We start from the raw sequence: 12,496 nt of genomic DNA, 5'->3' as shown, positions 1-12,496 counted from the left end.
GGGGAGGGGTTCTAAACCCTCACCGATTGCTCAGTAGACCCCCAAGCAGTGCACAGGGCCTCAGACCGGAGTACACAGACCTGCATATAGATTAAAAAGAAACCTTAGGCTACGAAGCCGTGCGCGCAAGAGCTGTGCCCTCCTGTCCGCAGATCTGTGCACCGCCCGAGGTTTAGTGAGGAATTGGCGGGTGTCTCAGGACCTGACGCCCACCAGTGTGCAAGTATACAAGATGCCTGCCAAATATGCAAAGTCATATTCAAGGTTTAGTATTCAGCTTAAAAGGACATGTGGTATGAAAGTATCCGCTATCTGTCAATCCGCACAGCGGGAAACGTTCCTGGCGGTAAAGTTTTGCTGACACTCAGTTCTCTTCCCATCATGTGTCCGTTCCAGCAGGATGCCCGGGCAGGTTACTTTTAGCAGACAAAAGGCTCACACTACTGGGTTGACTGCAACTTGTAGAGGATAAAACAAGCAGATGCCAACGTTTTTGTTGCATGAGTCAATACTGAGTGTCGCCGTAATGATGAGAAAAAAAAAACAATAATTGTCTGATTTTTGTTTTGTTTTTTAGGATTACACCGCCTCTAATGACAGATTGGAGGTTTTTTTTTTCCTCCCCTGAGTAGCATTCTGCTTTAAGAAAGAAGGACTCTGATGATGGAGCGCTGCCGTTCATTCAAGACCCTTGGTAGGTTCCCAGGGTCGTATGTGTTGTCAGTCGTAGGAATGTGTCCTAGCGCTGTGTGAGTGCACGACGCCGGATTGGTGGAGCCACGGCCCTGTGTGAGTGCACGACGCCGGAGTGGTGGAGCCACGGCCCTGTGTGAGTGCACGATGCCGGAGTGGTGGAGCCACGGCCCTGTGTGAGTGCACGACGCCGGAGTGGTGGAGCCACGGCCCTGTGTGAGTGCACGACGCCGGAGTGGTGGAGCCACGGCCCTGTGTGAGTGCACGATGCCGGAGTGGTGGGGCCACGGCGCTGTGTGAGTGCACGACGCCGGAGTGGTGGAGCCACGGCCCTGTGTGAGTGCACGATGCCGGATTGGTGGAGCCACGGCGCTGTGTGAGTGCACGATGCCGGAGTGGTGGAGCCACGGCGCTGTGTGAGTGCACGATGCCGGAGTGGTAGAGTCACGGCGCTGTGTGAATGCACGATGCCGGAGTGGTGGAGCCACGGCCCTGTGTGAGTGCACGACGCCGGAGTGGTGGAGCCACGGCGCTGTGTGAGTGCACGATGCCGGAGTGGTGGAGCCACGGCCCTGTGTGAGTGCACGACGCCGGAGTGGTGGAGCCACGGCGCTGTGTGAGTGCACGATGCCGGAGTGGTGGAGCCACGGCGCTGTGTGAGTGCACGATGCCGGAGTGGTGGAGCCACGGCCCTGTGTGAGTGCACGACGCCGGAGTGGTGGAGCCACGGCGCTGTGTGAGTGCACGATGCCGGAGTGGTGGAGCCACGGCGCTGTGTGAGTGCACGACGCCGGAGTGGTGGAGCCACGGCGCTGTGTGAGTGCACGATGCCGGAGTGGTGGAGTCACGGCGCTGTGTGAGTGCACGATGCCGGAGTGGTGGAGTCACGGCGCTGTGTGAGTGCACGATGCCGGAGTGATGGAGCCACGGCGCTGTGTGAGTGCACGACGCCGGAGTGGTGGAGCCACGGCGCTGTGTGAGTGCACGATGCCGGAGTGGTGGAGCCACGGCGCTGTGTGAGTGCACGACGCCGGAGTGGTGGAGCCACGGCGCTGTGTGAGTGCACGACGCCGGAGTGGTGGAGCCACGGCGCTGTGTGAGTGCACGACGCCGGAGTGGTGGAGCCACGGCGCTGTGTGAGTGCACGACGCCGGAGTGGTGGAGCCACGGCGCTGTGTGAGTGCACGATGCCGGAGTGGTGGAGCCTCGGCGCTGTGTGAGTGCATGACGCCGGAGTGGTGGAGCCACGGCGCTGTGTGAGTGCACGATGCCGGAGTGGTGGAGCCACGGCGCTGTGTGAGTGCACGACGCCGGAGTGGTGGAGCCACGGCGCTGTGTGAGTGCACGATGCCGGAGTGGTGGAGCCACGGCGCTGTGTGAGTGCACGATGCCGGAGTGGTGGAGCCACGGCTGCAGACATTTCGCAGACTTCACTCCTGTATCATTAAAAGCTGAACACTAATAACATAATAAATTGATCTGCGGATTTATAATCTGCTCTAAGGTCACTTCTCGCTGCGCTTTTTCTGTGGATACATTCATCCCCTTTGCTGCTGCTGTGATAGATGCAGATCGGCATCAGTTGTCACCATCAATCTCCATAAATAAATGCTGAGGTCCTGAATCTGTGGAGACCTCCTGCTTTTAATTGCAGTTGTCAGTTTCTCATTGATTTGCATTTTGTTTTGTTTTTTCTTGAAGAATGTAGCATGGTGAAGCCGACGGTCATGGTGAAGATCGAGGAGGAAGACCTGTATGACCCGCAGTGTGACGGATGCTCAGAGACCAGCGCAGGTGACCATTCATTTAGTGAATAGGATCGGTTATCAGATGAGAGGGGGTCAAGTTCCCAATTTTCTGTGGAGTGGAACACTGCTCCATACAGCGTGTAGTGGCTGTTACTGGTACTGCAGCTTGGCTCCTATTCAAGTGTATGCACCGTGCATTATTACGGCTCTGTACAAGCCCTTTATTGGATCTATAAATCTGCCTTCATCTGCCCCCTCCCCCCCTCAGGGCCACCTCTGTCTATACACACACCTGCCTCTGCCTGCCCCCGACCACCAGGGCCGCCTCTTCCTGCCCCCGACCACCAGGGCCGCCTCTTCCTGCCCCCGACCACCAGGGCCGCCTCTTCCTGCCCCCCACCACCAGGGCCGCCTCTGCCTGCCCCCCACCACCAGGGCCGCCTCTGCCTGCCCCCGACCACCAGGGCCGCCTCTGCCTGCCCCCCACCACCAGGGCCGCCTCTGCCTGCCCTCCACCACCAGGGCCGCCTCTGCCTGCCCCCCACCACCAGGGCCGTCTCTGCCTGCCCCCCACCACCAGGGCCGCCTCTGCCTGCCCCCGACCACCAGGGCCGCCTCTGCCTGCCCCCGACCACCAGGGCCGCCTCTGCCTGCCCCCGACCACCAGGGCCGCCTCTGCCTGCCCCCGACCACCAGGGCCGCCTCTGCCTGCCCCCGACCACCAGGGCCGCCTCTGCCTGCCCCCGACCACTAGGGCCGCCTCTGCCTGCCCCCCACCACCAGGGCCGCCTCTGCCTGCCCCCCACCACCAGGGCCGCCTCTGCCTGCCCCCGACCACCAGGGCCGCCTCTGCCTGCCCCCGACCACCAGGGCCGCCTCTGCCTACCCCCGACCACCAGGGCCGCCTCTGCCTGCCCCCGACCACCAGGGCCGCCTCTGCCTGCCCCCGACCACCAGGGCCGCCTCTGCCTGCCCCCGACCACCAGGGCCGCCTCTGCCTGCCCCCCACCACCAGGGCCGCCTCTGCCTGCCCCCGACCACCAGGGCCGCCTCTGCCTGCCCCCGACCACCAGGGCCGCCTCTGCCTGCCCCCCACCACTAGGGCCGCCTCTGCCTGCCCCCCACCACCAGTGCCGCCTCTGCCTGCTTGTGCTCACACGGTGATATTTATGCTCCTCCTGACACTCGCACACTGCGTCCTGCGTTGTACATGACACGTGAGCTCAGGGCGTGGAGACTTCTGCTCGGATGTAGAATTGTGTACAAGCTGCTTCCTTCCAGCCGCTCTCACAATCATTTCCTGACTGAGCCAAAGATATTGCCGGCAGGAAAAGTGAGTTAGAATAAATGTCCCTGACTCCTTAACCAGCAATATATCGCACCCATGTTTTCTCTATAAGGGGCTTCATAAAGTGACTGTTTGAGGGGTTTTCTGGACTCCAGATAAATTTGCAGAAGAATAAAACTGATTTGAAACTGAATAAAAACTGAGACAAAAAAAATAGGCAAAAATGTAATAATGAATCCTCAGTGGTTGGATCAAACCAAACTGTAAGTTCTCACCTCTCCACTGGTAACGTTACTGGAATACCCCTGTAATTCAGATTTTTTTTTTTTTTTGTCCCCCAAGAGGACCGTACTCAGGTCCTTCCATCTCTATCATTATTTATTACCTGTGAAGCTGAATGAGGCAGATCGGCTCCAACATGAGGTACAAGGGCCCAAACCCGAACCTTCCTGACGGCCCCGGCCGCGCTGGCTGCTGACGACATGTTATTTTATGTGTTGCAGGGTATTCAGTGATTAATCCAGAAATCGCGATAAAGGAAGAAAGAAACGAGGACGACTCCTCTACCAGGAACGAAGAAATGTACGAGGAGGAGGAAAGTCCGGAGAGCAGCGGAGGTGAGTGGTGCGAGCGAGGACTGCAGTCCGGGGTTGTTGCCCCTCATTCATTGTGTCTGGGATTATGGGGCGAAGGGGAAAAGGACGAAGAGAAGTACTTTTAAAGGTGATGTCCATCTAAAGCAGTGTTTCTCAACTCCAGTCCTCAAGACCCCACAACAGGTCATGTTTTCAGGATTTCCTTAGTATTGCACGGGTGATAACTTCATCACCTGCCGAAGCATTAATTCCATCGCCTATGCAATACTAAGGAAATCCTGAAAACCTGACCTGTTGTGGGGTCTTGAGGACTGGAGTTGAGAAACACTGATAGAACTGCAGGTAACGTACTACTGTACACGTATCGGCACAGCTCGTCCCTTGTCCTGGTTTCACCATTGGTCCCGCTCTCTTCTTCCTGTCATTTGCAAGACACAGTATTGAGAGACCAATGCTGTGAAGGAGTCTGGACCACTAGTGATGGGGGAGCGCGCTCCGTTACGATGTTATCAGAGCATGCTCGAGTGCTAATTGAGCATTTCGGCGTGCTTGAAAAATATGCTCGATTCGCCATAGATGCATGTGTTGCTGCTGTCAAACAGCCTCGAGACATGCAGCTACGGCGACTCGAGCATAGTCTTCGAGCGCGCCAAAGACACTCAGCACACGAGCATGCTCTAACACCTTATCCGAGCACGCTCCCTCATCACTACGGACCACCAAGCAGAGCCAGCCCCTTATCATCATGGCGGCAGACTTATCAGTGGCCTGTGCATTCACACACAGAAGATGAGCAGGAATGGCTAAGAACATCTTTTTATTATTTAGGGGCTTTGGACCCTTTGGCTGTACATGTAGAGCAGAGGTGCATCCCACCCTATGGAGCTGAGCTGGTGACATCCAATGAGGGCGTCGGCTGTGTTATACAGCTGTCAGCCCGGAGGAACTCCTAGCTCCATATACAGTGCAGACTCATCGTCGGGTCTCGGTTGCTCTATTTTTAAAGGACAGACTTTCTCTTTGGATGTTTTTTCCCCTCCATTTTCCATTTTATTTCTCCTCTGCACTTGATTTGCAAAGTAACAGCTGGCCGCTAATGCAAATTCTTCTCTTCCCCCAGGTCATTATGTAAAACACATCGTGGTGAAGCATGAACAAGATGAAGGCACCTATGGAATAGCTGAGCATCAGTATGAAGAGAGGATCAGCTCCCCCGAGCCCAGTCCAGGTAACTCTCCACCGCAGGCTCTGGGAATGGGGGGATTATCCTGTCTGCTGGTAGATGGGATCGACTACTTCATAATGGTGACGCAGGGTCATAGGGAGGACACACTGCACAATCTGCTGTTCCGGTGCTTTGTAAATGGTCTAGATTGAAAACCGGCTTTTGTTGTGTGTGTATGCAGCTCCCATGCAGGCCTATGTGTTGTCATCAGAACAAACCCTCCATGTCGCCTAATCGTGTAAATGTGTCATTGTTCTCCTCCCAAAAATCATCTCTGAGACACAGAACTGCATTCTAAGCTGCATACGCAAAACGGAGATTTTTAATCTAGACTTTGCAAACTTGCAGGGTTTTTTTATGTATTGGAAGAATGTGTGTGACTCCGTAAATCTTCATACCCTGTAAGTAAATAGTCAGGTCTGACAGGTGAGCAGCGTCCACTTGTGTACCGTCGTGTGAGAAGATGACGGCTGGTGTTGTAGAAGGGGAAGCGGCTCTTGTCGGCACGCAGATACGGCCGAGGTCTCCTGTAATGCAGATTACTTTCCTCTTTTTCTTCTTTTCTACTTCTCTATTCCAATAACGCGGCTTTTGCTGTTTTCGATACCATTGGGCCCTTGCTCCACTCCCTGAATCCGCTGCTTATCTTTCTCTCTGTCTTTACACCCAAATCTGATCAGTCTTTAACATCCAAATTTCCATCTGGGCGGCCCCAGAGGAGCAGGAAATGTCCCGCGGCCGACCTGTTTTTTCCGTAGAGAGCCAGACGGCCTACAAGGTGCGCAACAGGAGGATGGCAATCAGGGTGGAAGAACTGATCCGCCAAGTCCAGCATCACCCTGCGCTCTGGAGGCCGTCGGACCCTGGATACAGCGACCGCTATAGAAAATCTACGGCGTGGCTCGCCGTGTGCCAGAGCCTGTACCCGGATTGGGATGAGCTGGATGAAGGGGATAAAGGGATCCTAGGTAAGCCCATCGTACCAATGTGCCGTGTATTACCAGTCTGCACAGTGTGTGAGACGAGCCGACGATGCTGCGCCACCGCAACCTTCTCCTCTGATTAATTTCCTGTCAACATTTTTATTACCGGGTATTTGACCAAAAAGAGAAATCGGGAAACGTAGATCTGTTCCAGGATTACACAGAAACCTTTATTATATTATTAAATCACAGTATTTTATTTTTAAGTTTCTGCACCGTTCTGTCACTTTTTAATTCAACTTTTCCGGGAAAAATGAAACCGTGGACTGACAGACTAAAGGGGCTAAGGGGCTTTGTGATCCACAGGGGACTTGCAGCGCTTTATTCCCATGGTTCTCCCATGACCGGACATCCCTCGTCCGGGCCATAGACCACTGAATGGAGCTCCGGGACGCATGTACGGCGTCTCCACTCAGCGCCGACCCAACGTGATTCTGGCGATTGGTGGCACCTGCATCCTTATAATCTGTCCACCGGATTGGGGGTGACGTTTGTAGACTGGATTGTCCCTTTAGCAAAAGTAACTTGAAAAGCGACTGCGCATCATGGGTCAGACTTACCATTTATGGTTTTGTCTTGCGTTTTTTTTTTTTTTTTTTTTTGCTGGTGGAATCTGCTCCAAGTTCTTCACAAATGGCGCAGACAAGGTGACAACTATTTAGCAAATTTAATCATATATTTGTCTTTTGTGGATTTGCACCTTTTTAGAGTGAAGTCGTACAATCCTTTGTTTTGAAGACTTTCCTGCGCCGTTTAGAATTAACGCATAACATGTTACTGATTCTGCACCCTCCAGGTCTGGAGCGACATTGTGAAAAGGTGCAGATTATGAATTGGGCTAAATATTTGGAGAATCAAGATGACGGCGAAATTCTTTCTAACTCCTTTTTTTTTTTTTTTTTTTTAAACTGAAAACTAATCGCGTGTCCCGAAAGAAAGGTGTAATAATAGAAGTCTCCACACAAAATATTCTGCTACGTTTTCCATTTCTTCTTTTTCTGAGTTACTTTGGGTGTTTTGACTGGAAATTGAACAGAAGGGAGGTCCTGATTGATAGATAATCCATCTGTTATTTCTCATCCTCTGACGTCCGCTGCAGGCGCCATATTTACCTCCGTGTATATACGTGGCCCCCACCACCCCATTATATATATTAGTGACGCATGATGACTTTATCGATTTGCGCAGTTGCATTTTTACTCAGGATTTTACATATTTTTCTAATTAGTTCATTAATATTTGTGTTTTCTTGTCTTTGCAGAGAATCTTATCCAGAAACGATGGAGGAGCGCTCGTGATCAGTTTAGAAGGGAAATAGTTAACTATGAGGGTCTGAGCGGGTCGGCTCCACTCACCAAGAAGCCGTACATGTACCTCCAGCAGCTGATGTTCCTGAAGCCCGTCCTGGACCTGCGGCCGTAAGTCTACTTTCCATTCTTTTTTTTTTTTTTCTTTTGGCTTTGTTCCCGTTTTGTTTTGCGAATGTGTCTAATCATTTTTCTTATGTTTTACTGTAGTGCAAACTCCAAGTCTGGGACAGAGGGAGATGCCAAGGTGGCCCGTGAGCACCTGCCGGGGGAGACGGAGCCTGAGCTGAGTGCAGCTAGACCTGCAGTTGTGGCCCCCGAGAGCTGCATCGAGCTTCCCGCCAACACCTCTGCCACCTTCCAGCACGCTCCACCATATCGACTTCCAGGGAGGAAAAACAAGAAGTCGGCCGCCCCCCCGAGCTTTACTACTGTTGAAACCTTTGACGGCCAAGTACTCGACTTCGTTCAGAAAAACATTGAGGAGGATTCGGAGGATGCGTTCTGCCGCAGCCTCGGACATTACATAAGACAGGTCCCTCAGGGATGGAGGTTGCGTCTGCGCACTGCGATACAGACCCTCATCGAGGGATTCATGCCCCCCAATAACCCAGAACAGGTTCTCGGCTTACTCAGCCAGGTTAAGCTGGCCCGTCCCGCTTGTGCGGCTCAACCAATGCACGTTGAGACTTCTGCCACGTCTGCTCCAATGTCTGCCTACCAGTCACCCACTCAGCTCATCAATGGCCGCTCTGCTTCCAACAGGACATATGCGTCTTATCCACAGTCTTCTCCCCGTCATCACCTGCCGCAGTCCAGACTCTCCTCAGGCTACGGCCACCATTCCCAGCCCGGCTATCCAGTCCATCATGAATCCAGTCCTCCCGTCCCTCTTAACTCCGGGGTCTCCTCCAATTCTGTTTCTCCCCCCTCTCACATCCCACCCTCCTCTCTGTCCCCCAATCATTCCCACCATCTGCCTATTTCATCCTGCCCTACCTCATACTATGGGCCCACCACCCGCACCCAAGCCCCCTACTCCGACTCGTGCTCTCCCGAGTCCCATCAGTCCTCCCCTATGAATGTTTCATCCTCCCCATCGTCCCCTCCCAGGTTTTTAGACTTAAATTAACAATTTTTATTTTACAGGGTCACATTTGGGGCTTTTGTATTTTTATGTATAGAGATATTTATATAGACATTTGGGTCGTGTAGGGCGAGATGGACGGTTATTACTAATGCAGTGGGTGGTGAATGTACGGCACCGAGGCGGGTGAAGAAAAATGTCTCCTCCGCTGCAGAGAAAGGATAAGTCCAAACCACGTGCACCTTCATCTAAGAGGCACGAGATGATCACAGCACACAAGTGCATAGCTAATGACCCGGACTGGCCGCTCCATAGGGAACCATGATGCTCTCATGTCGGGGTCAATAGACCCACAGATCAGAAAAAGCGACTGCCGGATACTCTGCCCGGACACCGGTGACTTGGAAGCTTCCAGGTACCGAACAACTTACATGCGGAAAGTTTATCAAAAGTAGTACAGGGAGAATGGGGGCAGTTGTCCAAAGCAACCAAAGTCCAATTTTTTGGAAAAAGAAAACTGAAATCTGATTGGCTGCTGTGGGTACTACAACTCCCAATTTCCTCTGCATCACATTTGGCAAATGATCTGCACTCTGCAGCATCAATTAAAGAAAAGTTTTCCCCAACTTGGGGACAAAAAAAGTGAGCAGGTGGGTTACGTTACATCTTGTTACTTAGTCACTAATATGTGATTTTTTTGTTATTTAATGATATTTGTACATATTTTATTCAGTAAAAGTATTATGTTACTACTCTGTGTATGTGACTTCTGTCAAAAGACTCGAAGCTGCTTTATAATGGAGGCGGCGGGGTGTCGGGGCTTATACAAGGATCTGATTCAACCGTAATAAAGGGTCTGTACATGTAGATATTACACGCGGGGATTAGTCTTAGGGACGGTCGTTCATACTTGTCTTCGGGGTACAAATGGCACCTCATAGAGGTCTGCTAGGGGGTCTCCTCTGGTTTCAGGTTGTGGTTTAGCATTGAGCAAGGACAGTTGGCCTCGCTCGATTCACTGAGGACTAGAGATGAGAGAACCTAAACTGAAAAGTCTGGTGTTAAACGCCGAACCCTGATTTCTCACAGATAGCCATTGTGATGTTCGGAGGTCAGGGGAAGTCCTCTGCAGAGAGACCATTTTCCAGCTCAGAAGTTTGGTCCCCATTGTTTTCAGTGGAGTTGTGGTTCAAGGTCAGGTACAATTCTGATATCAGAGCCTGAACTTCCACATGTCCGCTCATCCCTACTGAGGACCCCTGCTCGCGCCTCCGTGACTGCAGCTATAGTTCCCCGTCCCCGCGGTTCTGAGGCAGCTTTGCTTGTAGTGACAGGATCGCCATTTTGGTGATATCCCAAATCCACTTATCCAAATCTTCCAGCAGAAACTTGAAATGCAGCGAAGCCCAGAAATAGAGAATAAAAGCTGATATAAATATACTAGTTGGCCCGTGCGAAATTTTCGCACATTTTTTGTCAAATGTAAATGTAATGAGATGATGAACACAGAGGTATATGTGTCACTCACATAAAATATATATAATATATATTTTCACGAATGTTTGAGCCCAAGGATCCATTACATGTCCATTTTGCAAGTCGGTGAGAAAATCTCGCCATACGGATGCTTACACGAGAGAAAATCGCATCCTCGCACTGCACACGGATGACATAGGGATCACAGTTCAGGGAACATTTCTGCGATTCTCGTCCCTGCAAAACGGACCGAATTTTTTAATTTTTTTCTTAAATAAATATATATATTTACAGTACAGACCAAAAGTTTGGACACACCTTCTCATTTAAAGATTTTTCTGTATTTTCATGACTATGAAAATTGTAAATTCAGACTGAAAGCATCAAAACTATGAATTAACACATGTGGAATTATATACTTAACAAAAAAGTGTGAAACCACTGAAATTATGTCTTATATTCTAGGTGCTTTAAAGTAGCCACCTTTTGCTTTGATGACTGCTTTGCACACTCTTGGCATTCTCTTGATGAGCTTCAAGAGGTAGTCACCGGGAATGGCTTTCACTTCACAGGTGTGCCCTGTCAGGTTTAATAACTGGGATTTCTTGCCTTATAAATGGGGTTGGGACTATCAGTTGTGTTGTGCAGAAGTCTGGTGGATACACAGCTGATAGTCCTACTGAATAGACTGTTAGAATTTGTATTATGGCAAAGTTCCACACTTTTTTGTTAAGTATATAATTCCACATGTGTTAATTCATAGTTTTGATGCCTTCAGTGTGAATGTACAATTTTCATAGTCATGAAAATACAGAAAAATCTTTAAATGAGAAGGTGTGTCCAAACCTTTGGTCTGTACTGTGTGTGTATATGTGTGTATGTGTATGTATATATATATATATATATATATATATATATATATATATATATATATATATATATATATATATATATATATATATATACCGTATAATATATATATATATATATATATATATATATATATATATATATACCGTATAATAAACGCTCGGCACGCTCATTGCTATCTAATATAAACCTTGTGATATCTCTCTCTGTCCTTATCAATCTGCTCAGGTGTTCGTTGTTGATAACCAATCCTACGATTTTGTCGACATTGTTGTTGTCGATCTGCTACTGCATCGTTGTCCGGATTTTCCTGCGGCCTGTGAGATGGATCTGGCGACTTTTCTTGGCTCATTTTGTTTGGGAGAATGCGGATGCAATTAAATGTACGTTTACCTTGGCTGAAGTGGTTGAATTACATAGAAAGGAAGTGCTGCTTGTGGTAATGTGTGGGGACGGAGCATCGTGTGGTAATGTGTGGGGACGGAGCCTCGTGTGGTAATGTGTGTGGACGGAGCCTCGTGTGGTAATGTGTGGGGACGGAGCCTCATGTGGTAATGTGTGGGGACGGATCCTCGTGTGGTAGTGTGGGGGACAGAGCCTCATGTGGTAATGTGTGGGGACGGAGCCTCGTGTGGTAATGTGGGGGACGGAGCCTCGTGTGGTAATGTGTGGGGACGGAGCCTCGTGTGGTAATGTGTGGGGACGGAGCCTCGTGTGGGGACGGAGCCTCGTGTGGTAATGCGTGGGGACGGAGCCTCGTGTGGTAATGCGTGGGGACGGAGCCTCGTGTGGTAATGTGTGGGGACGGAGCCTCGTGTGGTAATGTGTGAGGACGGAGCCTCGTGTGGTAATGTGGGAGACGGAGCCTCGTATGGTAATGTGGGAGACGGAGCCTCGTATGGTAATGTGGGGGGCGGGATTATGTGAAGGGTGGGATTGTGTGGTAATATGGTGGGGTTATCTGTGGTAATGTGGTGGGGGCGGGATTATGTGTGGTAATGTGGTGGGGGGCGGGATTATGGGTGGTAATGTGGTCGGGGGGCGGGATTATGGGTGGTGATGTGGGGGGGCAGGATTGTGTGTGGTGGGGGTGGGATTATGGGTGGTGATGTGGGGGGCGGGATTGTGTGTGGTAATGGGGGCGGGATTATGGGTGGTGATGTGGTGGGGGGCGGGATTATGGGTGGTGAAGGGCTGGGGGGTGCGATTATGGGGGGTGGGGG

The 12,496-nt window shown here is 51.1% G+C and overlaps 1 protein-coding gene across 2 annotated transcripts in view; it reads left to right on the top strand.

The window, feature by feature from the left end:
- The window catches only part of LOC138661485 (uncharacterized), a 50,073-nt gene that overhangs the window by 13,276 nt on the left and 24,301 nt on the right, over positions 1-12,496 (top strand). The window contains exons 2-8 of one of the 2 annotated variants that reach the window (XM_069746196.1): positions 578-694; positions 2,395-2,487; positions 4,233-4,346; positions 5,446-5,553; positions 6,267-6,518; positions 7,795-7,951; positions 8,051-9,679. In XM_069746196.1, the coding sequence (XP_069602297.1) occupies positions 661-694; positions 2,395-2,487; positions 4,233-4,346; positions 5,446-5,553; positions 6,267-6,518; positions 7,795-7,951; positions 8,051-8,972 (1,680 nt within the window). In that variant the 5' untranslated portion in view covers positions 578-660 and the 3' untranslated portion in view covers positions 8,973-9,679. Of the gene's footprint in view, positions 1-577; positions 695-2,394; positions 2,488-4,232; positions 4,347-5,445; positions 5,554-6,266; positions 6,519-7,794; positions 7,952-8,050; positions 9,680-12,496 lie in introns of those variants that run through there. The other variant, XM_069746197.1, reaches the window with a different exon arrangement.

Source organism: Ranitomeya imitator, chromosome 2 (genome assembly GCF_032444005.1).
Source record: "Ranitomeya imitator isolate aRanImi1 chromosome 2, aRanImi1.pri, whole genome shotgun sequence".
Classification (NCBI taxonomy): Eukaryota; Metazoa; Chordata; class Amphibia; order Anura; family Dendrobatidae; genus Ranitomeya; species Ranitomeya imitator.
Note: the sequence above shows the minus strand (reverse complement) of the source record. Positions and strands in the feature narration are given on the sequence as shown.